This window comes from Coturnix japonica, chromosome 1 (genome assembly GCF_054131305.1).
Source record: "Coturnix japonica strain WE chromosome 1, WE-NBRP24, whole genome shotgun sequence".
NCBI classification, from domain to species: domain Eukaryota; kingdom Metazoa; phylum Chordata; class Aves; order Galliformes; family Phasianidae; genus Coturnix; species Coturnix japonica.
The window spans coordinates 48,699,050-48,725,266 of NC_140663.1; the positions used below are offsets into that span (position 1 = coordinate 48,699,050).

Below are 26,217 nucleotides of genomic sequence, written 5' to 3' on the forward strand. Positions count from 1 at the left end.
CGGCCTGTCCTGGCCGCGCGGTGCATTGTGGGAGCAGCGCTAAGATGGCGGCTGCCGCCGCCGCTGGGCTGAGCTGGAGGCGGGTGTCTTCCTTCACGGGGCCGGTGCCGCGTTCCCGTCACGGGCACCGCGCGGTCGCCATTCGCGAGCTGGTCATCATCTTCGGAGGCGGCAACGAGGGCATCGCCGACGAGCTGCACGTCTACAACACGGGTGCGCGGGGCGGGGCGGAGCGGAGCGGAGCGGCGGGCGCGGCCCCACCGCGGGCGGGGGTGGGGAGCGGCGGGGCGGCCGAGAGCCGAGCGCTGCGGCGCCGTCACGGCCCTGCAGGGCTCGGGCGCGGAGCTTGGGCCCGCTGCCCGGCCGGGGGTGGCGTTCTCACGCTGCCCGCGGCCTCCTGCCCTGCACCGAGGCTGCTGGATGGAAAAGCAGCGCCCGCCTCGGGCTGGGCTCCGGGAGCCGCGCCGTGCCCGCCTGGTGCCGGCTGGGAAACTTCGGTGCGGTTTCAGCTGTGGGCCTGAAGCGGGGCAGTCAGGTGGCTGTGCGGTGTTCTGCGAGCTGCTTCTCGTTGGCTGCTAGTGGCGTGTGCCGATAACATGAAGGCTGCAGCGTGCGGGCTGTGCTTTCAACTCACCGACTTTTAGGAATCATTCAGAAATGTCCTCCCCGAATGCTTCAGAAAGGAGTTTGTTATTTCCGTGGCAGTGTTAAAGCATACTTGGTCACGTTTCCAGGAGGCAAGGGAGGGGTCTTTTAACCGTGTTCTTGTGACAAGTAATCCAAATAGAGCTTTTAGGTATGAACATGGGTTGCTCTGAAAGTAATGGCTCTTATTTATTTCCATGGAAACTGCAACAGATGCAAAGAACACAGTAATGCTATTTGATAGAGCAAAATCTCAGCTTCAAAAGACAATTTTTGCCACTGATGAGTAAGAGCCTGCATGCTGTGATCATAAAAACCCTGCACCGGCAGAGGTGACCAAGTGTTTCACCACCCACCACCTCAGTGTGCTCACATACACTGTTTGGTCCGTAAATGTTCAGCAAGTGTCAGTGAATGTCAATGGGTGCCATTTCTCTGCATGGAGGAATTCAGTGACGCACCTTTGCTTTGTACACATCTCTATGTCAGGCTCTATTCTGTCACTGTCCCTCTGCTGCCATCTGTCACGTGGCAGCAAAATGTGATTAGGTGTTGGTGGGAATGTTCAACCTCTACTACCAACATCCACCTCTGACATTGTGGGCCAGCATCATAAAACAGAAGGCATTACTTTTGGAGCACCTTTTATATGCCTTTTGGAACAAGGTGCCTTTTCAGTGAGTCTTAACTTCATATTTTTATTTTTCTGCCCAGACTCCAAAGGTGTAAACCCCTTTTCTGCAATGGCAAGAAGGGACACAAGTCAGTTGTTGCAGTCCCCAGGCAGATGTTTGGTTCAGACTGACCCTTTTTTGGCTGAGGTGTGGGGCTGTGACCTGAACTGCCTGAGCATGGGGTGGCACCCGTTGCTCCTGCTGTGGGTGGGATGACTTCCAGAGACTTGGCACTCAGGGATGACTGCTTAATCCCCTGCCGCAGTGGCCACCAGAAGCTTTGAAGTTCACATATTCTTAAGTCGTGAAAAATAGCTTTGGTAAAGGAGAATGCAATATTTCCAGTAATTCCTTAGTTCCACTATGTTTTAAACAACAACATCCTACTGTAACAGCCAGTTTTGGTTTTTCTTTCCTGCCTCTGTGTGTCTCCTCTCTCTTCTCAGTGCCATACTTGGTAGATACAAACACTGGTCCCAGAATTGTGTAATTAGTTTTTCAGTCGGGCTATTAAGTCCAGGCACACTGCCACGCTGCTGCAGCTATGATAATGCCTGTTCTAGGACTGGTGCTCTGGCTTAGTATAGTTGTCTCTTTTGTGTGGAACAGCACTCGTGTTTCTCGTTAGCTTTTTTTGTCAGCAAGTCTATTAAATTGCTGTATGACCCTCGGTAGCTGTCTTGGTGACCTGAGACTCATATACTGAGTAACATTGGTTTCACAGAGGTGCTGGGAGATTGTTTTGTCTGTTTTGTTTATTGTTTTGTTTTTCTTTCTTAAGTATTTCAAATCAATTTACCGATGTTTTGTTTTAAGGCATAATGTTAAGCAGCACATTCATCGTCATGTACAGGTAAAGGTAATTATTTAGACAGCAGAGATGTTTTAAAATACACTTTTTCTCTGTGTTTTAGTGTTTAAATCTTTTTTTTTTTTTTTTTTTTTTTTTTCTTTTCTGTTTTGTTAACTGTAGCTACAAATCAGTGGTTCCTTCCTGCTGTAAGGGGAGATATTCCTCCAGGCTGTGCAGCGCATGGATTTGTTTGTGATGGTACCAGAATACTGGTCTTTGGAGGAATGGTTGAATATGGAAGATACAGTAATGATTTATATGAATTACAGGTAGGAGATGTTTGAAAATGTTCCAATTTTGTGGAGTGCTTCATTTATATACTTAGGAATAAGCACATTTTACATTACCAGCTGTGATACGAATGAAGATGTATCTGATTTTGCGTTTCTTCTGTTTAAGGCAAGTCGATGGCTCTGGAAGAAAGTAAAACCTCAAGCTCCTTCCACTGGATCACCGCCTTGTCCTCGACTAGGCCACAGCTTTTCTTTATATGGTAACAAGTGCTACTTATTTGGTGGCCTGGCAAATGAAAGTGAGGATTCAAATAATAACGTTCCCAGGTACGCTGGTTTGGATTGATCTCAATGACTAAAAAGGGCAACAAAAAAAGACTAGATGCAACAACTTTGAAGAGGAACGTTCTAGGGAGACTGTCCTGCATGACGCACTGATTGTAAGGTGAACATAATGCTGTGGAAAAGGGTTAAAATCTTTTCAGAGTAACAGCTGGAGTTGCCCTCATGATCAGTAAGAAGTTCTATGACACTGAAATATAATATTGTGTTGACCTACAGTTGAGAATGCTTATATCCACTGAGCAATTTGAAACTCATTAAACAAGAGGTATCCGGAGTGAGTGCCAAGATTCAGAAGTTACCTAAAAATAACTTACCAACATTAACACATGGCTAATTGTCTGTCAGGCAGCCTGAACACATCAGAAAAGCAGCAGCTTCTTTTCACCTTTGTTGCCTTAGAATTGCAGAAGTTCTTGAACATCCCGTGTGCAATTCTTACAGCTCTGCAGTTATTCCAAGTTTCTCCATATGTAGTAATTTTGGCTAAGAATATTGTTTGCCAGTTTGGAATGCTTTTGTGATGAATCATAGTGCATGAATTACAATGTGAAAGACTACTGTCTTAGAGGCAAGAAGCTACCATAGTTCATTTTATGTTTTAAATTAGTTTTGTTTAGGTAATGCCCATATTGCTGTCAGATATTCTGGGATTTTAAAATTCTCCACTGTTCCAAGGCAGAAGTCGTAATATGTGGAAGCAACAGGGGTTTAAAGCTCACTTAAAGTCTTGTTAATAAGCATACTTTTCATGTTTCCTTGATAATTCTCCAGATATTTAAATGATTTCTATGAACTGGAGCTGCAGCATGGATCTGGAGTTGTTGGCTGGAGTATTCCCGTGACAAAGGGGATCTTGCCATCTCCCCGAGAATCACACACGGCCATTGTGTACTGCAGAAAAGATTTGGGAGTTCCAAAGATGTATATTTTCGGAGGGATGTGTGGCTGTCGGCTTAATGATCTCTGGGAACTTGACATAGGTGAGTTTGTTTGCCAGTAGAAGTGCAGTGACCTCACTGGCTACGAGGAAATTAAAGCATATGAGGATTAATGGCATTCTGCAGTGCTATTGAGAATTACACTGCGGTGTGAACCTTGTGTAATTTTTGAAATGAGACAGATGCAGCATTATTTGCTTTTATTATCCTCGCTGATTTGGGTTATGCTGTGAGATTGCTGTCTGAGATCGCTTTAAAGACTGTCACTGTGGTAACTGCATTGAATAATCATAAAGAAAATGGGTTTAATGTATCCTTTTGAAAAACAGTTGTTGAGAATTTTGTGTGTTTTTTTGGAAGAAGCTCTAAGTGCGTGTTATTGCACTTTCTTTTCTAAATTGGCCACCTTAAAAGGTGAAATTTTATTTAGTTGAATTCAAGAGGTATGTTCCCACCTAAACCCCAGGCAGTAAAATACACAGCAGTAAGTTATTTGAGGATTTTTATTCTTTTTCTTTTAGAAACCATGACCTGGTCAAGACCAGAAACTAAAGGGACAGTACCACTTCCTCGCAGTCTCCATACGGCCAATGTAATAGGAAACAAGTATGTCTGTTGTTAAAAGCTCAACTATAGAAAGGTACACCTAGTAGGAGAATGACGATGCTTATCCACTACTGCTCAGTATAAACCGTCAGCCCTGTAGAGTGCTTCTCTGCTTCTGTTACTCTACCTCAGTGGAAATTTAAAAGTATTAGTTTCAATTTAGAGTTATGAAACTGTCAGTGTTTCCATACAGCAGGATGGTCTGCTCAACCCACAGGCATTTTTCCAAGCTTCTTGATGCATCTTGGTGCATTCTGGGGCAGAATCAGCTGGACCTGAGCTGGCTCTGTCAGGAGCCAACTTCAGTGCCTCTCTGTCTGCGACAAGGAGATACCTACACAAAGTAACTGGCCCAAATAGAAGAATGAGCTCTAGGCAAAACCATTCTGTATTTTTTGTGGACAGCTTTTTCGGGGGGTCTGTTCTTCATTATTTCACTTAATGATGGCTTGTTTTGTCAGATAGGACCAACAAAATGGACATGCATTTCAGTCCATTTCATTTCACTTTAAAAGCCAAGGTGAGGAGAAAGAGGCAACAGATGGGGGAGAAGTGAAAAAACTTCATGTTTTCTGAGCCAGGAGCTTAGCTTTTTTCTTTTCTAATATATAAAGTTTTATTAGGTTGTAGCCTGCATTGTGCTTTAAAGTTTTGATGCCCAACTTAGATACCTGCCTTCTAACTCTAGGATTATTTACTGAGAAATCTACAATGAAAGTGTAGAAATTCCATGTAAATGCATGATTTTGGGAGAGTCTCAGCAGTTTGGTGGTTTGTGAAAAGATGAAGTAGTAACTTCTGTATCTGTGAAGTTGTTTGAGTTTGTTGTTTGGCTGTTCTGTTTTTAATCAGTTAACCTACTCAAAGCTTTCAAAAGGTAGATGTCTGCAGCAAGACTCCCATACAATCTGGTGTGAACCAGAACTGTAACGCACTGGAAATTTTCTGTTTTGTCCTAGTTTGAGAGAGCACATGCAGCAGGTCTGGAAATGTTAATTGGCTTTTCTTTTTCCCTCTTCCCTCTTTTCTTTCATTTCAGAATGTATATTTTTGGTGGATGGGTTCCACAGTCAGCAGGAGGTGAAATTTCTACTCATGATGGTGAATGGAAATGTACCGGTTCATTTGCTTATCTTAATTTGGGTTAGTGTTTCTGTCTTTCTGGGAGTGGGCATTTTGAGTTGATGCTTTCCTAACAGAATAGAATAAATGCACTGAAGATGCTGAGAAAAGTTTGAAGACATACAGCTGCAAACCCAGCTGACTACAGAGATACAACCCTTTTCTTCAACTTCATTAAGAAGTTTTTGTGTTTTATTCTTTTCCTTTGGAATGTTCAGCAGTTTTGCTGATGCAGATCTTTATTATGTAGTGCTAAAGATGTATGAACATAGGTAGTACTTCTCCATTTATAGTGGGACACAACTGACAGATCCTGACATGAGTTTTTTCTGAATTCCAATGGAACTGTCCCTGCTGTTGTATTTGAAAATGGATTCTGTATTAGTTGAACGTAGCTTGCAAATTAATTGGAAAGTGACCTTCTTGCTGTAATATCGAAAATGCAAATATAGTCTTTATAAAAACAGAGATAATTGATTTCCACTTTCTCTGAGCAGTGAAGTGTATTAACAAATGTATAACTAGTTTTGAAAAATGTCTAGAAACTAAGTTTTTTGAGTTTCATTTGCTAGATACCACAGAATGGATAGGCCTGATCTCAGATTGTCACGAAGACAAAAGTAACTTGTTACCAGGGCCAAGAGCAGGACACTGTGCTGTAGCAGTTGGCACTCGACTGTATATCTGGAGTGGTAGAGATGGTTACAGAAAAGCTTGGAACAATCAAGTTTGCTGCAAAGATCTTTGGTACCTTGATACTGGTGAGTCAGAGATAAATAAAGTAGTAGTTCAATGCTCTGTGTTTTATTAATGTGTAGGAAGCTGTCATGATCAGAAGCTCTGAAGCTGTAGCAAACACAAAGGTTTAAAGCATATTCCCATGAACTGTACTTGGCAGTCAGTTGTTTGAAGGCTACAATTTTAGATCAAACTGAAAGAAAAAAAATAGTAATAAAAAGTTATGTTTAAAGCCCCTGGAGGAACACTGTGGCTAGATTCTGTATTGCATGCCACAGTTGATAGAAACAAGGTTCTAAAGGATGTTTTACCCAAACTCAGAGTTCCTCACGTCTCTTATGAGAGTGATCTTTTCTGTTGCTGCTACTTTTTTTCCAAACCCCTCCTTCTCATGAGATCATTGCTGCTGCTGTTGCTTCTTCATCTCCTGGGCTGCTAAAAGATACTGTTGAATCAGAGAAAGGACCTAATTGCTCTGGGGCAGAAGGGATTTTTGGAGCACTGATCACTCATCAGTAGCTGAAATGATGGGTGTTTATTTGATAGCAGGACCCTGAGTTAGTACTGGGAGTAAGGGGACTAGAATAGTACTTTCAGGTGGGAGTTCCTGTCTACTCAAGCAGAAGTGTGAGTTCACAGAATCACACAGAATCACAGAATTAATGGAGTCTGAATTATTTAGGGTAGTGGAGAACATGTTTTTGTCGGGTTTTTTGTTACCGTTTTGTTTTTCTGCCTCTGAAGGGGTTGAGTAAAAAAAAAAAAAGGAGTAGTAAGGGAAGAGTGCATCCTAGTCAGGCATCAAGGCAAGCAAGGAGAGCAGGTTGTTGGCACTGGGTCATGACTGGGCTTCAGCCTGTGCAAAAGTTTGAGGGAAAGTTCACTTCAGCTATAAAAAGCAAGCCAAAAGGAAGTGCATTCTTGTGTGAATTCTTTCCAGGAATATGTAAAGCTTTAGGAGTTAGAGCTGTGCCCAGTCTTCTAGGAGAAGACGAGGATCTCTTATGTGTGTAACGCCTATCGTGATGTCTACACAACCCAAAGATATACCAGCAGCAGAAAACCCAGCTGTTCAAACCCTAAGAAAAGGCATAAAATGTCGTCATTTCTGAATGCTCTGGAATGGCAGTTTGCAATTATGTGCTTGACTTGGCACTTTTGACATTGTGTCCTTCTTATTTTGGTCTATGTCATACATAAGTGAAAAGGGAACTCTTGGTTTTGCTCGCATTACATAGATAATTCTTAAGCTGTTAAAAGAGCAATTTCAAACATGGCATCTATGTCTTCCTGGTTTCTTGTAGAGAAACCTCCAGCACCCTCACAGGTCCAGCTGATTAGAGCTACAACCAACTCTTTCCAAGTGAAATGGGATGAAGTACCTACTGTTGAAGGATACCTTCTTCAGTTACATGCTGACTCACCAGTGCCATCAGCAGCTGGAACACCTGGCACTGGGGTTCCTGAGACATCAGTGCTGAGTTCACAAGGTAATCATCAGATCGCTTTATGCTATTGCTTGGGCAAAGTCAGAGTAGGTACTTGTGTAAGTAATGAATACGAGTTTGTTTTAAAAAGTAAGATAGTTTTGAGAGACTATTTCTTTGGCTGTTTCTGAAATACATGTGTCATAATTACAGAAAACTCAGCTTTAACCTGTCTCTGTCTGTTCTGGTCAGCTATCTGAATGCTGAAGATGTCTGTGCAGTGCTGGGTTGTTTGTGAGCAGGCAGTGAGGAAGGGATTTTAACTGACCGTTTGGCCATGCAGTTTCATTTCAGTCTAACAACCAAGTCATCCTTTAAGCAACTTCATGTTTCCCTCTTGCTTACTGGAATAGACTCCACCCAACATAATATTAAGCTTTGTGTAACCAATTGGAATTTGCTTTTGTTTACCTGAAAGGTGGTTCTTCTCTACATCAAAGTCCACAATCATTGCCTAGTGTCCCTTGCCCAGAAATGAAGGTGGATCATCCCAGCCAAGCAAATAATGTCATTCCTAATAACGTAAGTGTAAACTGGCAAACACCGAGATGGCAAAGTAGTGTGGGAAGTGAGAGAACTGCCAAATACTTTCCCAGTTTTTAAAACCCCTGCATACCTTTAGACCTTAAGAAACTCCCAAATCAGACAATAAAGAAGGCACCTGAAGTGCTTGTTTACTTATGATCATCTAATTTTCATTGTTGATGCAGTCTTTAAAGTCCTCTGTGTTAATGTGTAAAGGAAACTGTGACTCTGTTGACTTCCAGAATGCTAACTGGGGGCCTGTTAACAGTAGAAATATTTTACAACCACAAAATGTTCATGAGTTTAATGTGGGGAGCAGGAAGGGTAATGCATGTTTCTTCATTGATAGGGTTTTCACGCAGTTTTAGATAATAAACTATTTTGCCAATTTGAAGGAAAGAGAGGGGAAAGTCTCTGGCTAGGGGATCACAATTTTAGGATTGTAGGCTTTTTCTTAGTTGGGTAAGCCCTCAGATCTGCATGGAATCAATAATGTATTCTTGCAGAAAACAAACCTAGAAGTATTGTGAATTTCACTAATGTCAGAAATCTTAGATATGTACCAGGAGAGCATTGGGTGAAAGTTTTTCTTATGGTCATTTTGCTGTCTCCCAGTCCCCATTTTTCATCTACCCAGTAGACTAAATGTATGCATCAGAGAGCTTCCATGTAATAAGATTGTGAGCTTGTACTGGGATAGTGGTACTTCTAAGTCAGTTTAGGGCTTGAGTCCTTGTTTTATATGGCTAAAAAACTGTGGACTCTTAGGTTGGTTGCTTGTTTCAGTTTAAAACGCTAAGGGTGTTTGCTGGAGGACTGTCATTTGTTGCTTTTGAGCAAGTGTTCTCGTGCGGTGTTTGCAGCTGACGTTTCTGAACTTGGCAGTTACATGTTAACCCATGTATTGTTTTGGTAGGTCCAACTTTCCCTTTCATCCAACTCACTGTTAAAAATAGAAGGAAAAGAAAAGGCTGCAGGGTCTGAAAACAAGATGACACAGGAGGCTATGAAAAACCATGCAGATGTAACAGGATTCAAAGAATCAAATGCCCCTTCTCTTTTGCCTGCTTGTACTTCAAGTAAGTTATCTATAGAATAAAAAATAATAAAAAAGCAAGGGTTGAATTCATCTAATAAACATAAAGTGAGATTATTTGTCTTGCTATCTAAAATTAATTGAGATGCCCTTGTAGTTTATAAAATTCCTTGTGCTAGCTAATACTGTGTATATTTTTAGAAGTTATGAGGAAAAATGAGGTGTTCAGTGGGGGTGAATCCAGGCCCAAGCACATGATCTGTTTATATTTGATTTTTATGTAATTTAGGCAGCGTGACCATTTTTATTTTTTTCAGTGTAATTTAAGTATTGCATGGAAATTTTGGGTCTTAGTGCTGAGTGAGAAAGAGACTTGCACTGTTGTCAATGAAGTTGATCATTATGAAACTCTGATGTTCATTTGTGTGGGTGTTTCTTTTTTTTTGCCCAAATGAATTCTTTCATCACCAGATGGATACAGAATACATCTAACACAAACGAAATAGCAGTTTTAATACAACTGTGTACATATGTCTGGTTATGACTATGCAGACGGGATCTTACTAAGCTGTATACATAAGGAAAGCATTTGCTTTATTTGTTCAAAGTATTCCTTACTGATTTCATAATCAGATCTAATCTAAATCTCCCTTTTTATGTGAAACTTAAAGCCATTAGATTAAGTTGAGATCTGTACTGGGTATCATCAGTATTGAATTCTGGTTACTATTTTCTTTTTCTAAGGTCCTCAGACTTCAGCAAATGTAGGTGAATTACATGATTTGGACAAACGAACTGTAATTCCTGATGCTTCTGTATCCAGTACTGTCTCCAGCACACAAACTACGGTAACCCAGCAGGCTGTTAAAACTGAATCATCAAGTACAAATGGGGCAGTTGTTAAAGATGAAACTTCACTAACAACATTCAATTCAAAATCTGAAGGTTTGAAATGTGTTTCACGTACTGTATTTTGAGCCATATATATCTAAGGCCGTCAGAGTTCCTGTAGTGTGGTGGGATTCCCATCTTGACTAGTGCGTGGGTTAGAGATAGGGCATTGGGCTACAGAGGACCTCGGGCAGCCTGATTGATCTCTGATATGATTTACATATTTCTGAAAATCAGGGTATTCTTATACTTTTGTAAACCACTTTGTTTTCTGTAAGTGAAAAATCCTTCAAATCTTTATGCAGATGCCTGTTTTATAAATAGGCATGGTGGGCAGTTTTGTTGCCTCTGTGGCATTCGCTTTCATCCGGCGATTGCTTTTTTTAGTCAGCAGAAGTCTATTGCTTGTAACCTTGGATTTCCTTGATTTTTAAATAACTGACCTCTGTAATGAGCATGGCAGCTCACGTGGCTGGCTCACCACTAGGTAGACATGGTGACCTCTTTACAGTCTGTTTGATATATCCAAAACAAGCATCAATACGGAATCTAAACGTATATGTAGTTCTTCTCATCTTGTTTTTCTTGGAAATCAACAGGCTATGCTTGCTGTTGTTTTGAGTGATAGCTAAAGAATGGTATCTCTATTCACAGAGTAATGTGATTTTTGCTGAACAGTATTGTTTTTCAGAAGCAAAACACAAGTATAGAGTACTGATGTTCCCTTGTATTGTTCATGTGCTTTGATTTATTTTTAAAGATTTATTTTTAAGAAGCATTATTTTCCCATATCTTAGGATTGTTAAAAGATTAATTGCTCTTATTAATACAGTCTGAACTCTTTATGTCAGAAACAATGCGTTAAGATTTTAGGCTTAGTGATGACACCATATGAACAGCTTATGTGGCTCAATCTGATACTTTGATTGTTCACAATATTTCATATTGATTTCATAATTGTGTCACACCTAAGGATAGAATTTCTGAGACCTGCCTTCCAAGTTCTGTATTATGTGCGCTTATCCGTAGTGTCAGGTTCTGTGAATATAAAGCAAGCCAAAATTAGTTGTCTGGGTTATAAATAGGACTGCATGCAAAAGAACCTTGAGGCGTGCTTTTGCAGCAAGCACTTGTAGATTGCTGTTGAGTTCAACTCTGTGGACTTTGTGTTAAATTTTTCTTACAAGTTAAGCTTTTTCAATGTAACCTTTTGTTTCTAGCTGCTGAAACTGCTTATTTCATGCCTTCAACAAAGGTCAATACTGGACAGGCAAATGATTCACATTCCTCTGTAAGTCTGCAAAAGCAAAATCAATTTGTATTTTGTTGTTTAGTTGGAAAGGTTCTTCAGTGTTTTTCTTTAACTGTGCCTGTTTGACAAGGGGAAATAAAGTGTATTTAGGGTTGGAAGTGAAAAATATAGGGGTAAACATTTTCTGTTGTAAAACTAACTGTATTGTGTGGGTTAGATTTGAGTCTAAGTAGCAATTGTTTAGCTGGGAGGAGATCCAAGAATGTGTTTCAGCTGTTGAATCACTTTAATCAACTGGCACAGTGGAGTGGGCTTTCTGCTGCATGATGTGCAAATGAGGGATGTTCTTCTGTCTGCACAACTGAATTTAAAATGAGATATGCATTAAATCAGGTATAGTGTTAGCTGCTGATGTGTAGGTTTGAAACATAACTGAACTGACATATTGATGTTTTTCCCTAGAAGAGATGGGGACTGGCTATGCAAGCTGTAAATACTTCCTGAAAAAAAGTAAATGCCTCCTATTTCACCTGCTTACATTTTAATACACAAAACCAAGGTGCTGTTTTTGCCACTGAAAGAGTGGAGCTAAGGATGGGAAGAAGCAGCAGCTATTTAAGAGTTGGAGTGCTTTTGCCAATAGCAGCTGGCACTCCTGCCCCTTTTCTATGCTAGCAGGAACACCATCCATCTGTGCTGGACTGTACTGGCCATGCAGGTGCTTTTTTTGGTGCCTGGAGTCAAACAAGAAAGATGTCTTGTCTTTCTGGGTCAATCCACGCAGTTCCCATGCCTTCTACAGCCATTGGCTCATGCCACAGCAGAGGCTCTGCTCTGAGCTGCAAGTATAGTAGTTGCTTGCTGCAGGGAGTTGGGGCTGAAGTGTAGCAGAATCCCAGACAGAGCTGCTGGTGTATGGCCACGTCACACTTCTGTTAATCACTGAGCTTGGGAGTGGTTACATGCTTCTCCACACTCCTAGTTCTACAGCTTTAAGCTTCTTCCCCTCCCTGCTTCAACTTGAGTGTCAGAGATGACATCCCAGCTGCAGTTACTCTATTTTTTAAGTGATGATCTGTTCCTAAATTTTTGAGAACCTGTTGGTGTTGAACAGTATGTTAATAATAAATGCACATTCATTTGAAATATGAAGAGTAAGTCACTGGTATGAAAAGGAATTTTACATATTCTAGAATCTTGAATTTTTTTTTTTTTAATACTATATTGAAGCATGGATGGTCTACATAACCTGTTCTTCAAATACTAGAGAGCTCCGCAAAGACAGACGGCACCGGTGAAATCAAGGGAACGACAATGGTATGATGTTGGAATTTTTAAGAACAGCAGTGCTGTGGTGAGCCAGTTCTACTTGCTGCCAGAGGAAATTCTGAATGCCTCTAACAAGGTAGCTGCTAATTTTTCTTTGATATACGTAGCTTGTGTTTTCAGATACGATGCTCATGCTCTTGACAACAAAGTATGGGATTTTTCTGGTACTGCAGCATAAATTGATGGTTACAGGAGTTTTGTATTTTACGACCATATAGTTCCTGGCATATTTGGCCTACTTTTTTCCTAAGCCAGACACATCATCTTATGTTGTTTTCTTCCAGTTATATGGAACATCTTATTGTGCTGTTGCTAATTCTTTCCATGTTTCTGTTTGTAGCCTTAGGAGGGAATTTTCAACTTAGTAAACTTCCAAGCCCCTGAAAAGTGAACAGTAAAGAGCTTTGTGATCTGTGGTTTCACTAGAGCAGTTTGTCAGTTTCTTCTCTGTCTCAAGGATCTTTACTTAGAATCTTTTAAAAATACTAATAACACGCAGTGTAGAATGTTTTAAAAGATCAGATGTGGAGGTGGGGTGAATTTTGTATTTGATTCCTGTAAGTTTATGTTGTTAAACTTAGAAGTTTGTGTATTAACATACCAAATATGTGTAACTTGCAAAACATTTGTAGTTTTGGTGGTGAAAGTATAAATTAATGATGACTAAGTGGACTAGAAACAAAACTGATTACTTAAATAACCAGAAGTGCCTGCAGTCGGGAAGCTATTCCTCTTGCAAAGATGTCTGAGTTGATTTTTAACTCAGAAATCAGTGTTCGCTTAAACCCTTATTTGCAAGTGATCTGGCCATCACCAAATGGCCAAGTATTTAGCCACGCTTTCCTTTCATCAGAACAGAGCTCTGCTTTACCTGCGGCACTTTACCCATTAGTAAGCAGCTTAGGTCTGCTGCTTGTAGATGGAGCATATGAGAGAAAAGAAAACCCGTGAGGGATTATAATCTCTGCTACATAGGTGTGTGTTAATGGGCAATCTGAGTACATTTCTCTCTACTTCTGTAAATACTGATTATGCTGTCCTGTTATGTAGGCTGTCTATATTCTTCTGCGATGTATTTGTAAGATTAATGGTACGAAATTGTTAGTTGCTGAACGTATTGAACATACTGTCTTACGCCAGTGGGTTTTCTTGAGACAAAGAACAGAACACTTGTTTGAAAACACTTCACATGCCATTTTTAAAGAGTTTATGTAGCAGACTTTACAATGTTCATACAGATTGTGGTTGCTTGCGCGTTATTTGCAAGGGAAGTAGTTCAGTAGGTTGGTTCAACTATGTATCAGTGCACGTGGTAAGGATGGAAATACACTGGTACATGTCAGAATCATAAAATGGCTTGGGTTGGAAGGGACCTCAAGGATCATCAGGTTCCAACCCCCCTGCCACAGGCAGGGCTGACAGCCACCAGATCAAGTACTGGATCAGGTTGCCCAATGCCCCATCCAACTTGGCCTTCAGCCTCCAGGGATGGAGCATCCACAGCTTCCCTGGGCAGCTTGTGGCAGTGCCTCATTACTCTCTCAGTAAAAATTCCCCCCTGATATCTTATCTCAATCTCCCTTCCTTTAGTTTAAAACCATTCCCCCTTTTCTTATCTCTTTATACCCATGTAAAAAGTTGATTTCCCTCATGCTTATAAATTCCCTTTAGATACTGGAAGACCACAGTGGTGTTTTCCCATGCCGTTCTCTTCCCCAGGCTGAACAATTCCAGCTCCTTCAGCCTGTCTTCACAGGGGAGCTGCTCTGGCCCTGTGATCATCCTTGTGTCCCTAATGTACTTGTTACTAACTTGCTAACTGTGTTTTTCCTTAGAAACATTGTGGTTAGTATTTCCTAAAACCATAATCTCTAGTTACTGGAATGAGTGTTTTTGAAAGAAAAATATTTTTGAGGATAAGGGAGTATACTAATTAAATTATAAGCTATGCAGCTGGAGATGCTACTTTACTTTTACTTTCCCAAGTGATGCTGTTCAGTTTAAATGTCTGAGTGTGCAGGTGAGTGGGTGCGTGATGAGCTTCAGTCGGAATCTTTCTATAAAACCCAATGAAAGTACAAAGATGTTAAATCAGTTTTGGATTTCAGTTCAACTTATCTCGATTTCTTGCTACCACTGTATATTTTTTTAGACAATTGCATTTAAAATGCTTTTAAAAGTATTCTAATGTTGCTGTATTTTCAGATGGAAGATGCAGATGTACCAGACTACAGGTTACTTAAGAAGCAGGATCTTTTTCCGGGTACAGTGTACAGGTTCAGAGTTGCTGCAATTAATGGCTGCGGTGTTGGGCCTTTCAGTAAAGTGAGTGAATTCAAGACATGCATTCCAGGTTTTCCTGGAGCTCCTTCAACAGTCAAAATCACTAAGGTGAGAAACGCAGATAATTGCTGTATTTCTTTTGTTTTTTTTTTTAATTGAAATTTTTCATGTCAAATAGTGACAAATTCTTCATTGATAAATGCTGCCCAATGTGATCCGCTTTAAGAAACTGCTAAAGTGGAAATATTTTAATACTTAATGATCATGTTGCAAGATACATCTTAGTCACCTGATAATTTTCCCCATTATTTTCTTTTCTTGTGCTCTTAATTTTGTAGGAGTCTACTGTGTTAATAAAAAAAGTCAAAAGATACAGTCATAAGATACATTATTTCCTCCCAGGAGTGATCACTTTTGGCATAAAACAGTTGTGGCTCTGCCAAAATTAGAGGCCACTTCTGGGTAATGAATTGACACGCTAACATGCATTTTTTTCTCTCTTAATCTACCCCAACAGAGTCCGCCTTAAAAGTATTTGGAGAGATTTTTCTTTGTTTTCTGGGATTTGTAATTTCTTTTAATGGTAGATGAGTTTTACTGTTTGGTGTTTCAAGTCACCTGACATCCTTCTGAACTAATGAAAACTCGGCGCATCTACAATGACAAGAGAAGCTGTACTTCAAAAATGTAGTGCCATTTGTTTGTATTACCTCTTGGATGAATCAGAAAACAAAGTATTCTTGTTTTCCAGAATGTCCTTTAGCATCTGTGTTGTCTCTGCACAAGTATCAGTAGAAAGAAATTGTTTCTTTTGAGTACAGAAACAGTGACAGAATAGGTCTTTTAAGATGCTCCTTAGAGATGTGTGTGTATATGCTTTTATATATATATATATAAATATTATAAAGTAAATATTATGAAGATATTTTTGAAATTTATGTGTTTAGTTGAATATCTAATGGTTAGCTGCATAGTATCTCATTTTCTCTCTATTTTTTCCAGAGTGTAGACTGTATTCATCTATCTTGGGAGCCTCCTGCTTCACCTTCTGGCAATATTTTAGAGTATTCTGCCTACTTAGCAATACGTTCCACACAGTTGCAGGAAAACCCAAATCAGCTTGTATTTATGAGAATATATTGTGGTCTCAAGACATCTTGTGTAGTGACTGCTGCCCAGCTTTCAAACGCTCACATCGATTACACTTCCCGACCTGCTATAGTGTTCAGGATTTCTGCAAAGAATGAGAGAGGCTATGGACCAGCCACACAAGTTCGATGGCTTCAAGGTAATGTCAGTGTCAGGTGGAGCATGTGAATGGGTCGTAGCTGTGGCAGAGCTGGTCACAGCTCTAGAACCAACCCTTTGCTCAGCACTGCAGTTTGCAGTGTTGTTCTTTATGGAAGTGTTAAGAAAATGTGGTTGTTTAGTTTAGCATTGCATTGAACACAGTGATATTTGTTCACAAGCAAGTAGTGAATGTTGATTATGGAAGCGTACCTTGTCCCTCAAATAATAAAATCCTGGTAAGCTTCCTGATTTCCCTGGGCTTCACTTCAGCTTAGCAAGATTTCATTATAATAAGAATCCAGTTCCATGTGTGGAATCAGTTTTTTTTTCCAACTTTTTTCCCTTCTGTAACAGAATATTTTTTTCATAAAGTGACATAAGGTGTGTTTCTGTGATTGATATGCTTTTTGAAGCCTGCATTACAGTTATTTGGAATAGGTTTTATCATCTTATTTCTGCACTTGAATTTGTACGGGTTTGTGATTAGTTGGGGATGAGAATGGACCAACTGGAAATTAAGCTTCATTTTCATCCTGTTCAGTTCCCGCATGTCCATCTGTGCAGCTGCATAAATGCTAGCGCCAGCACAAAGATACAAGTGACTGCTGAGAGAGGGACTGTGGCTCCTAACAGCAGCGTATAATCTAGAAGCACAGGCTGGGTTTAAGTGATTCTTCAGTCCCAGTTTCCATTTTGTCATCTGGGCAGTTCCTGGTGCCATCAATTGGTTGGATTTTTTCAGTTTTGAAATATGACCTTTCGTTTTTGCCTTAGCTTTCTGCTGGCTGCAAGCTGACTTGGCTCAGCAGGAGGTGCTGTGAACATGGAGGGAGGTTAGGAGGGGCAGAGCCGGGGGAACTCTGGTTTGTACCCCATTTGTTTGCATTGAGCTATTGCTTGGGGTTTGGTCTGAGTGATGCAATGCACAGGGTGTAGCTGACAGTGTGCTGTTGGGTACCTCACTGTTTGCTTGGAACATGTGATTTCTGAGATGGAGATCAACAATAGAATCATAGAGTGGCCTGGGTTGAAAAGGACCACAATGACCATCTAGTTTCAACCCCCCTGCTATGTGCAGGGTCACCAACCACCAGACCAGGCTGCCTAGAGCCACATCCAGCCTGACTTAGAGGAATTGTATTGAGTTTAATATTCCAGGGCTGTGTTACCCTTTTACATGGCAAGGGTTTGGGCCATGATCTGCATCCCAGAACTGTGCAGCAGTTATTTTGAAGATGCTTGACCTCACACGCTATGTGAAATTATGAAGTGTCTAACAGTGTCTCCTTCTTTTTGCAGATATGAAAACATCAGGCTCAAAGTAGAGGCCAACGTTAACACATTTCAAGTTTCGAATGTAGTGTTTAATGTAACTCTTGTACTATTTGTAAATGTTACAAATATTTTATTTTTGCATTGTTTTTATCTTAAAAGTATGTAACCTTTTTTACGTTTGAAACATCGGCGTTATATAGCCTTGCTCAGGTCTGAGTACCAGATAGGAATGATACTGAAGATGCTGGGGTGGAGAACCGTACTCTGTCTGGCAGCTCTTTTTCATAGCGATAGTTAAAATGTCATTAAGGGTATCTATTTTCAAATTAAATAATAGAAATTGGCAGCGGTATTTAAGGTATTGGCCCCTGCCATTGCCACAGATCTTGCGATGGTCATTCACAACGATACGGGATGTGAGAGAATTCTGTTTGGTTTCAGTGTCTTACACCAAATTCTTCATCGTTGTGTCTGAGTACAAGGCAAAACTTTCCAGTTCTTCTGTAGTAACTTAAAACACATAAATATTTTAATATATGGTTTTTGTTTTTTGTTTTGTTTTGTTTTGTAAAAAAGAAAAAAGAAAAAAAAAAGAAAGAAAAGGGAAAAAAAAAAAAGAGGGCAAAAACAAAAATGATTTTTCTATTCTTCGTAACAAATGTAATCCTGGAAAATACCCCCTGAGAATTTAAAAGGAAAAAGGTAAACTCCATCATTTCTCTCATTATTGAAAAAAAGAGAAGTGTAAATTCATTGTAAATGCACTACTAATATTTAGGGCGCTCCTTTTGTAGTTGTACAGATCTGCAGCTTGTCAATACCAATGTTTACAAGAGACCTTGCTGGTCTTGTATGAAAACTTCCACGAGATTCATTCTCTTTTGTTGTTGTTTTTGAAATGTGTTGCTTTTAGCATATGCTTGCTTTTTGCACTACTACTGACTTACCTCATTCCTGTGTTTGTAATCACTTGTGTTGCTTCCATCACGTTTCTGTACAACTTCAATCTGGAAGTTTTAACCAAAGTTTAGAATACATGGTAAGCAATTTTGCACATACCATATGGCAACTATCAGCGTATTTATTCCAGTTAATCTTCTTAAGTGCTTGTTTGCTTTACCAGTATATTTTACCAATCAAGTTCCGTATCTTATACTATGCATCGTTTTACATTACCTAGCTAGCTGATAAGTTCAACAAGCATTACTTGTAGGAATAGGTTGATCCGTTCCTATGCTAAGTGGGAAAAACAAAATGCGTTCACAGTAGTGAAATAAAGGTAAACATTTTAAATGCTATTTATATATCTATATATAAACCTATGTTTACCAAAGCGTAGAGGAAAATGCCTGAGTCGGACAAGGTCATTAGGTGAGTAGATGGAGGCACCTAAATAAGATTTATTTTAAAATGAAATCTAAATTACTTTCCTGTGCAATGAAGTTGATAACTTTGCACTTTAATGTTGCCCTGAATGCCAAAACATTACACATCAAGGTAGGATTGCTTGCCTCTGCTGGTTGAATTTGTCTTAAGAGTGTTTGTAAATAACTCAACTTAAAACAAAAACAAACCACGAAATAAATGATATGGTGGGAGAAGCATCGCTGAGATGTGAGAGCTGTGGCAGCTCACACACAGAGCAGGTTTTATAGCCAAGTTCCAGCTACTTTGCAAGTAGGGGTTGTAACAGAAGAGCTGAGACAGCCTTAATTATCGTGACACATCACAAGCTATAATAGTGTATTAAAAGTGCTGGGGACCATTGATTGCTATCGTAGTGTTGATTGTGGCACAGGGCTAACGCGTGGTCTTACTCCAGAGAAAAAAAAAAACGTGTGTTGATGACAATGACAGATATCCCAGACTCACTTTAAACAGTGTTTGTAGTATGAATGTATAGGATTTTTCCGGACGTTAACTGGCTTTAAAAGACTTGTGTTTAAATGATCCATTTCATCAGGTATGATCTCACCACCAACACTGTCTGATCATGGAAATTTTACTGTACATGAGCTGTTAACTAGAAAAATATATAACTTGGTTTTCCTTATTAGTACTGTGAAAGAAGCCTTTAGAGAAAACACTTGTGGCTTTGGTTTTGTCAGTTGGTAGCTGTGCTCGTAGAGTTGTTATTTAAGAATACAATCTGTTCGGTTATGTCTGGGTGGAGTTGGGTTGGTTTTTTTTTTTGCACTTGGTTTCACATGCTTTGCACAATTTGTTTTTCAGTGGGTGTGTCACAGCTACCAAAGGGTACAACTGTGGCGTTTCCAATGAAAGGATCATTTCCTTGTAAGTTAAGTGTGCTTTCTCCGGCTGACTTGACATTAGATGTCACTTTTCTCTTCTTGGTCCCAATTGGATGATGTTGAATAGTGATCATATGCAAATCCGATTCCTTACCGTTTTTACTTCCGAATGCAAGTGTGGTACATGCTGTAAAATACACTTTAGTGGTCTGTTTTTAGGATTGTGTTTCTAACATGCCTGAATTGCAGCCGGTTGTATAGCAGGAGAATACTGATTGTTGGTTTGAAGTTAATTTAAAGAAGACTCTTGATGTTGACTCCTTGGGGATCCGTGTTATCCATTTAATCCGCGAGTCACTAAACAAAGGGTAAGAAGCTGCAGTGTGTGGTGGCAGTGGCCGTGTTGGAGGGATGAGGGATATCTTAGATTTACTTGACTCGTGGGGGATGTCGTGCCACGTTATGGCAGATGCCGCTACAACTTCACCGTCGGAATGTGCTTGTGGGAGTAGAGTGAATGAGACCCTACACTTTGTGTTTTCAAAGCACTTATAGCAATATCTTTTGAATGTAGTTTGGAGTAGAGCACACCATAAACTCTGAATATAAAATAAGTATTACTGTTGTTATCTGATATTTCAGGATAGCGAATTTGACATGAACTTAGTCTTACAGCCTGTTACTTAATGACCTCTACAAGGAAACTGACATTTTGTACAATTAAAGTTGATTGGTCTTATTTCGAAGCGTTGTTTGTTCTTTGTAATAAAGTGGTTGTCCTATCAAACGCATTGTAAACAGTGCTTTGTGCATCTGCTTTTTCCAATAGGGTAGTACAGAGAAGAGGGAACGTTTTCAGCTGGCTATGGGAAGAGAAGTTCCACGACTCAGCACCCAAACACAAGCTCCTTGATTGAGGCTGGTTTTGATTTGCTGGCGTTGCTTTATTGAGGGAGCTCTTGCATTGCACGAGCATCTGCTTTTAATATATGATGTCATTGCCGAGTTGGTATGGCAGCTCTTTAAAAGGAAAATTAAGGCTCAGATATGGTATCTTCAAAGGGAGACGGGAGAATTTCAGCATGTCCCAAATAGTGAGAGAGTTATTTGTGTATCTGGCAGAACTGTACAGTGCTGTGAGCTGCAGGTGAAAGTAATCAATTGGAAATTGCTTCCAAGTGGTTCTTAAAATAGGCCATTGAGCACGTGCCATCCCAGTTCCTTGGGGTTGCCTCTTGCTTCTGGACCCTGATGTTCCTTTATATGGTCCTGCAGATTTGTTGTTCTTCTGTGTAAATCCTCTCGTTTTCATCCATCTTAGAACACTGTTAAAGAGGTAGATGCAATTCAATGTGATTAATCAGTGAGTTGGGATTTGGCTTGGTATCACAGGCTTCAGTCAGGAAGGGCCAACTGTGTTCTGGGCTGCATTAAGAAAGGGGTGGCCAGCAGGGAGAGGGAGGTAATTGTGCCCATCTACTCAGCTCTTGTGAGGCCCCATCTGCAGTACTGCATCCAGGCCTGGGCCCCTCAGTACAGGAAGGATGTGGAGCTCTTGGAGCGGGTCCAGAGGAGGACAACTAAGATGATCAGAGGGCTGGAGCACCTCTCCTATGGGGAAAGGTTGAGGGAACTGGGATTGTTTGGTTTGAATAAGGCTCCAGGGAGACCTCATTGTGGCCTTCCAGTACTTGAATGGAGCATATAAACGGCTGTTTATGAGGGTGGATAGTGATAGGACAAGGGGGAATGGTTTGAAACTGGGACAGAGGAGGTTTAGGTTAGATATTAGGAGGAAGTTTTTCACTCAGAGGGTGGTGATGCACTGGAACAGGCTGCCCAATGAGGCTGTGGATGCCCCATCCCTGGAGGCATTCAAGGCCAGGCTGGATGTGGCTCTGGGCAGCCTGGTCTGGTGGTTGGTGACCTTCACATATCAGGGGGTTGAAACTCAAGGATCACTGCGGTCCTTTTCAACCCAGGCCATTCTATCATTCTAATTTTCATACAGACTTCATACAGATTAAATAGAATTCTGTTAATGGAAAACATTGTTAATGGAAAATATTTATGCCCTTAGTTGATAGAATTTACAAGTTCTGCTGTGTCTTTTTCTTTTTTTCCCTATAATCTTCATTCCCTCCCTATTAAGGAATGGACTTAAACACTTCGGAAGGTAAGAAGTCAGTATATGAAATAGCAAATAAAAGGCATCTTCATTCAGAAGGTTCAGGCGAGAGAGATAAATGGAATTTGTGGCCCTCAATCTAAGAAAGTACACAAGGTAATAGCTGCCAAAGGCAAGGGATGCCTTGCTGGCAAAGCTATGCAGGTCTATGGCCAGCAGCCCGATCTCAGCTATTATAAACACAGCTCTGATAAATGCTTATAAACATCTGAAGGGAGAGGGGAGGCAAATGGTTGAGGCCAGGCTCTTCTCAGTGGTGTGTAGCGATAGCACAAGGAGCAGCAGCCTAAAACTTGGACGTCATAGAATGTTCTGTACTAAGGTGTGGAAGAACTTCTATACAGTGAGGGTGACAGAGCACTGGTAGAGAGTGGTTGTGGAGTCTCCTTCCATGGAAACGTTCAAGACCTGTCTGGACACCTACATGCGCAACCCATTGTAGGATACTTGCCTTGACAGGGGGTCAGACTTGATCTCTTGAGGTTCCTTCCAACCACTGTGATTCTGTGATTAGCGGACTTTGTCAGTACTTAAGATCCCCAAGATCTCTGTCAGAATGGAACTTACTTACTCTGTACATTGCTTGAGTTGATGCACCTTTATGCAATTTAAGGAATTAGGAGCAGAGTTTTGAGGCTCAAGCGAGACTGAATGGGCAGTGTCCGACATCTCCAGTGAGGTTTGAGATAGTGTACTTGGGCATCTGCCTGAGCTTGGATTTGTGGCCAGGGCAGAGGAGTTGAGTGCCCCAGCAACAAACCAACATATCCTGGATTCCTTTGCCACTGTGATGCTCTTCTCTCCAGTGATGGGGTTCAATAATGTGCCTTTGGGGTGAGTCCTGAGCCACATCCCACACTATCTGTTAGCCAGGAGCCAAACCCTTTAACAGATATATGCCGAAGTCTGCTGCTGCCTCTGATCCTGGAGGAGCTGAGCGAGATTAAGTCATAGGCACACAGACTCAATTATCAGCCTGCAGAACACTGCTCTCCCCATCAGATTTAAAACCTCTGTAGTTTTATTTCATACAAAAGCAAATCGTGTCTCATCGTGCCTGATAAATGTATCCTACTGCCCTGTGTACTTCTGTAAGATGCTGCAGGAAATGCCCCTGGCAGGTTGCCTGGGAGGTTCCTTAGAGCAGGCTCGCTGTCTCCCTCTGAGCTGCTGTGTGCTGCCTCTCGCTGGAGCCTGCAATTCAATAAGCTCGCTGCAGCTGGCACCAATGTGGGGACCATTGTGCGTATGAGAAACCACTCACTCCCCAGGGGGTTTGGCTGTGGTTATGAGTTTTAGTGGAATTTGCACTGAGTTTCCATAGAGCTTCATGTTAGTTTTTTACATCCAGCATGTCAGATGTGGCATGCAGTCCCTCACTGCGCCAATTCACAAATCAACACGTACATGGATCAGTGTGCTGATGCTTAAGTGTGATGTGGATGAGGCTCTGGGCCCTCTGATCTAGCTGTGGCGTTCACTGCAGGGGAGCTGGACCAGATGACCCTCAGAGGGTCTTTCCAACTCTAAGGACTTCAGCATTCTCAGGGTGAAAGTCGGAGCGACCACTTTCAAGGAGGAGAAAAGGGCCCATGTTGTCAGTGAGGCATCCTTCTAACATCGCCCTTCGTTCCACCAAACCTTTTGGAAGAAGGAGCATGAGCACAGCCACTGGTGAATTACCAACACTTACTTACCTTCTTCCTATGGCCTGCTTGGACTCACTCAATATAAGACAGTCCCTTATGTCATTATTCATCCCACAACTGACGTGTGGGACTTCTTTGATTTACAAATGGAAGAAAATTCACGTTTCGGTGAAAAAACTCCATTATTTTATTTGGTACAAAATGAAACTGAAAAAAAAAAAAAGTCTGGCTTGCGTGATTTAGGAATGCGGTCATTTACAAGCAAGTTGTCTTCTCTCTTTAAATAGAATGGAAGCAGCAAGTCTGCATGACAACGGCACGTTAATCACACTCAACGCTCTACAGAATGAAGCTACAAGAAGCAAGGCTGCTGCCAGCTCTCATCACAACAGCGAGGCGCTGGGGAAAGACCCTTGGCTCTCCCCTATGCTCACTGTCGCTTTGCATTGAGGCAGCTCCTGTACATGTGCAGTGGCCCATATGTTCCCCTCCTGCTAAAGGCAAGAGAGGAGTCAATCTCCATCGTTCTGTACCTATGGATGGCTTATGGAACATTAGTGGGCATCATTTCAAAATGACCACTTATCTGACATGACTTAGAGGGGGTTTCAAGGAAGACAGCTTTCTAAAGCATCGTACTGATTTTTGGCTACAAGGCAGATAAGCATGGCCAGCTGTTTGGGATGTCCCACCTCACGTTCCCCAAACACTTTGTGTGCAGCAGAGACCAAAACCAAGGAAGAAATAGAACAAAGAAACATGCTTACATCAGCAATACCAATAAAGGCAGAGCACCAGATTACAATGAACCTCCAATGGAAACAGCACGGAAGAACTTCACGCCTGCATTTGGATTACAGGTACGGTGTTTCCATGCTTTTCTTTTTGTACTGGGCCCACTGTACAAGTGTCACAAGGGTCATTAAGTTAAGGCAGAAAAATCTGTGTCAGAGAGAGGTACCTGAGATAGTCACTGTTTGAAAAGAAGCCTTGAGCTGTTTTAGTTCAAACAAAACACTCAGACAAACAAAAAGACTGCAATCCTATAGAAGCAGATGGAATATAGCAGAAATGGTCACCCTCACTTATGATATAAACTACTTCTAAAGACCAAGTACGTACAAGTAAGAAGGTGAGGTATGTGAAGGGTTGGATGAGTTGTGGTTGTTTTAACTACAGTTGACTGGTATAAATTTAGACAAGTTCCCTCCATTATTTCCATATGTAGGGCCATACGTGCTTCATCAGCACTGTAACACCCTATAAACAATTACTCCTGCAGCTGTATTTTCAGGAAGAGATTGGAACAAAGGTAATGCAGCTTTGTCCCTCAACCACATGGAGTGGTGTGTGGGAAAGAGTATAGGAAAAGCAAAACAAAGCAGTATTGACTCCTTTGCTCTGATGATAATTCATAAACCACAAACTTGAGAGAACTCCTAAACTTAAGCTCACAGGAGAGCAGGCAAGAGCAAGAAAGATGCAACTGATCTCAAGCAAATGAGTCAGACACCCTTTCACTCCCTTTCTACAGATCCAGCTGCCAAACCTCGAGCTTCTTCTTAGCACCAATCACAACTCTGCAGCCAGATTTGCAATGGAAGAAGGGTATGGTAGCCTTAAAAAAATTGAATACAAGCCAAAGGGGCTCCTGTAGTGACAGTGTTTGATGTCCAGTTGTACTTTTAAAGAAAAACCCTATTTGTTTAGAGGCACAGCTGCTGAAGAATGGCAGACTGCTACAAACCCCACAACATCTGCCTGCACTGACACAGCTTACACTGCACCTCCTCCGGAGGCTCTGCCAGCATCATGCTGACTTGTAAGAGCACTATTTAAATCCACACATACATAAAAGTTTGGGAGTAGCACAGAATTGGCCATTTCAGGCTTCTGAGATGGCTCAGTTGAGATATTTTTCCAGTATTAAATGGTTACTTGTTTGTTTAAAGACAAAACCAACAAGAAATGGTATGGCAATGGATTCAGGGTGTGATTTGTTTCAACTAATGATAGTTATATGGAAGAATAATGATTACACTTTAGTTTCTTGCAAGCAGTAGAAAAAAACAGAAGGTTCCAAAATGCTGGCTATTACTAAACCCACCACTCCTATCCTAGCAGGCTAAGGAAGGGCATCTAACAGAATTACCCACCTACTTATTAAAGAAACAGCAATGTTACCAAGAACAGTTCACTAAATATGCAGAACTACGTTCTCTAGCGAGAGTTTATTGCAAAACCAGAAAAGAGACAGCAAAATTGAAGTCTATCATTCACTGCAGGTTTGTACCGCTCGTCCCAGTTTCAGGCACTCGCACGCGCTCACACACACACTGTACACAGAGAGCTGCTAACACATTTGAGTTCCCAGTCTCACAAGCAACCTGAAAACATTTCAGTAAAAAGTTAAAATGAGGTCTCTTACCACAAGGACTATAAAATCCCCCCCCACACACACCCCACCCTTCACTACCATAGAATTTCTAAGTTCTGGATTCTAAAAACCATACATAAAAAGGAAGAGCTATTTTCAGTAGCACAAAGACCACCTTAAACGTACCAAAGTCAATCTAAGGAGTCAATGCGACTGAAAAAGAATGAAA

At 41.1% G+C, this 26,217-nt stretch overlaps 1 protein-coding gene across 26 annotated transcripts; it reads left to right on the forward strand.

Annotated features, from left to right (window-relative positions):
• Nucleotides 1–19: 19 nt before the first annotated feature.
• On the forward strand, nt 20–24,425 carry HCFC2 (host cell factor C2). 26 transcript variants are annotated; one of them, XR_014935262.1, is made up of 17 exons: nt 20–213; nt 2,293–2,441; nt 2,572–2,732; nt 3,522–3,730; nt 4,210–4,294; nt 5,334–5,437; nt 5,989–6,177; nt 7,459–7,644; nt 8,060–8,163; nt 9,083–9,245; nt 9,947–10,147; nt 11,314–11,384; nt 11,808–11,855; nt 12,613–12,750; nt 14,880–15,065; nt 15,960–16,245; nt 17,547–18,156. XR_014935262.1 is itself a non-coding variant. In XM_085518379.1 (16 exons), exons 5-16 carry the CDS (start codon nt 4,297–4,299, stop codon nt 23,934–23,936), a joined length of 1,698 nt encoding a protein of 565 aa, XP_085374505.1. In that variant the 5' UTR covers nt 20–213; nt 2,293–2,441; nt 2,572–2,732; nt 3,522–3,730; nt 4,210–4,296; the 3' UTR covers nt 23,937–24,425. The 26 variants fall into 26 exon arrangements, 19 of the variants coding, with proteins under 19 accessions (XP_085374505.1, XP_085374431.1, XP_085374522.1 ...); XR_014935275.1 differs by lacking the exon at nt 11,808–11,855 and having other exon boundaries at nt 9,947–10,050; nt 17,547–18,581; XR_014935264.1 differs by lacking the exon at nt 11,808–11,855 and having other exon boundaries at nt 12,576–12,750.
• The last annotated feature ends 1,792 nt before the right edge of the window (nt 24,426–26,217 follow it).

Coding starts and splice junctions, on each gene's coding strand:
- HCFC2 (XM_085518305.1), top strand. CDS start 45: ATGGCGGCTGCCGCCGCCGCTGGGCTGAGCTGGAGGCGGGTGTCTTCC. Junction 2,442..2,571: donor ATGATTTATATGAATTACAG/GTAGGAGATGTT, acceptor CTTCTGTTTAAG/GCAAGTCGATGGCTCTGGAA. Junction 8,164..9,082: donor ATAATGTCATTCCTAATAAC/GTAAGTGTAAAC, acceptor TTGTTTTGGTAG/GTCCAACTTTCCCTTTCATC.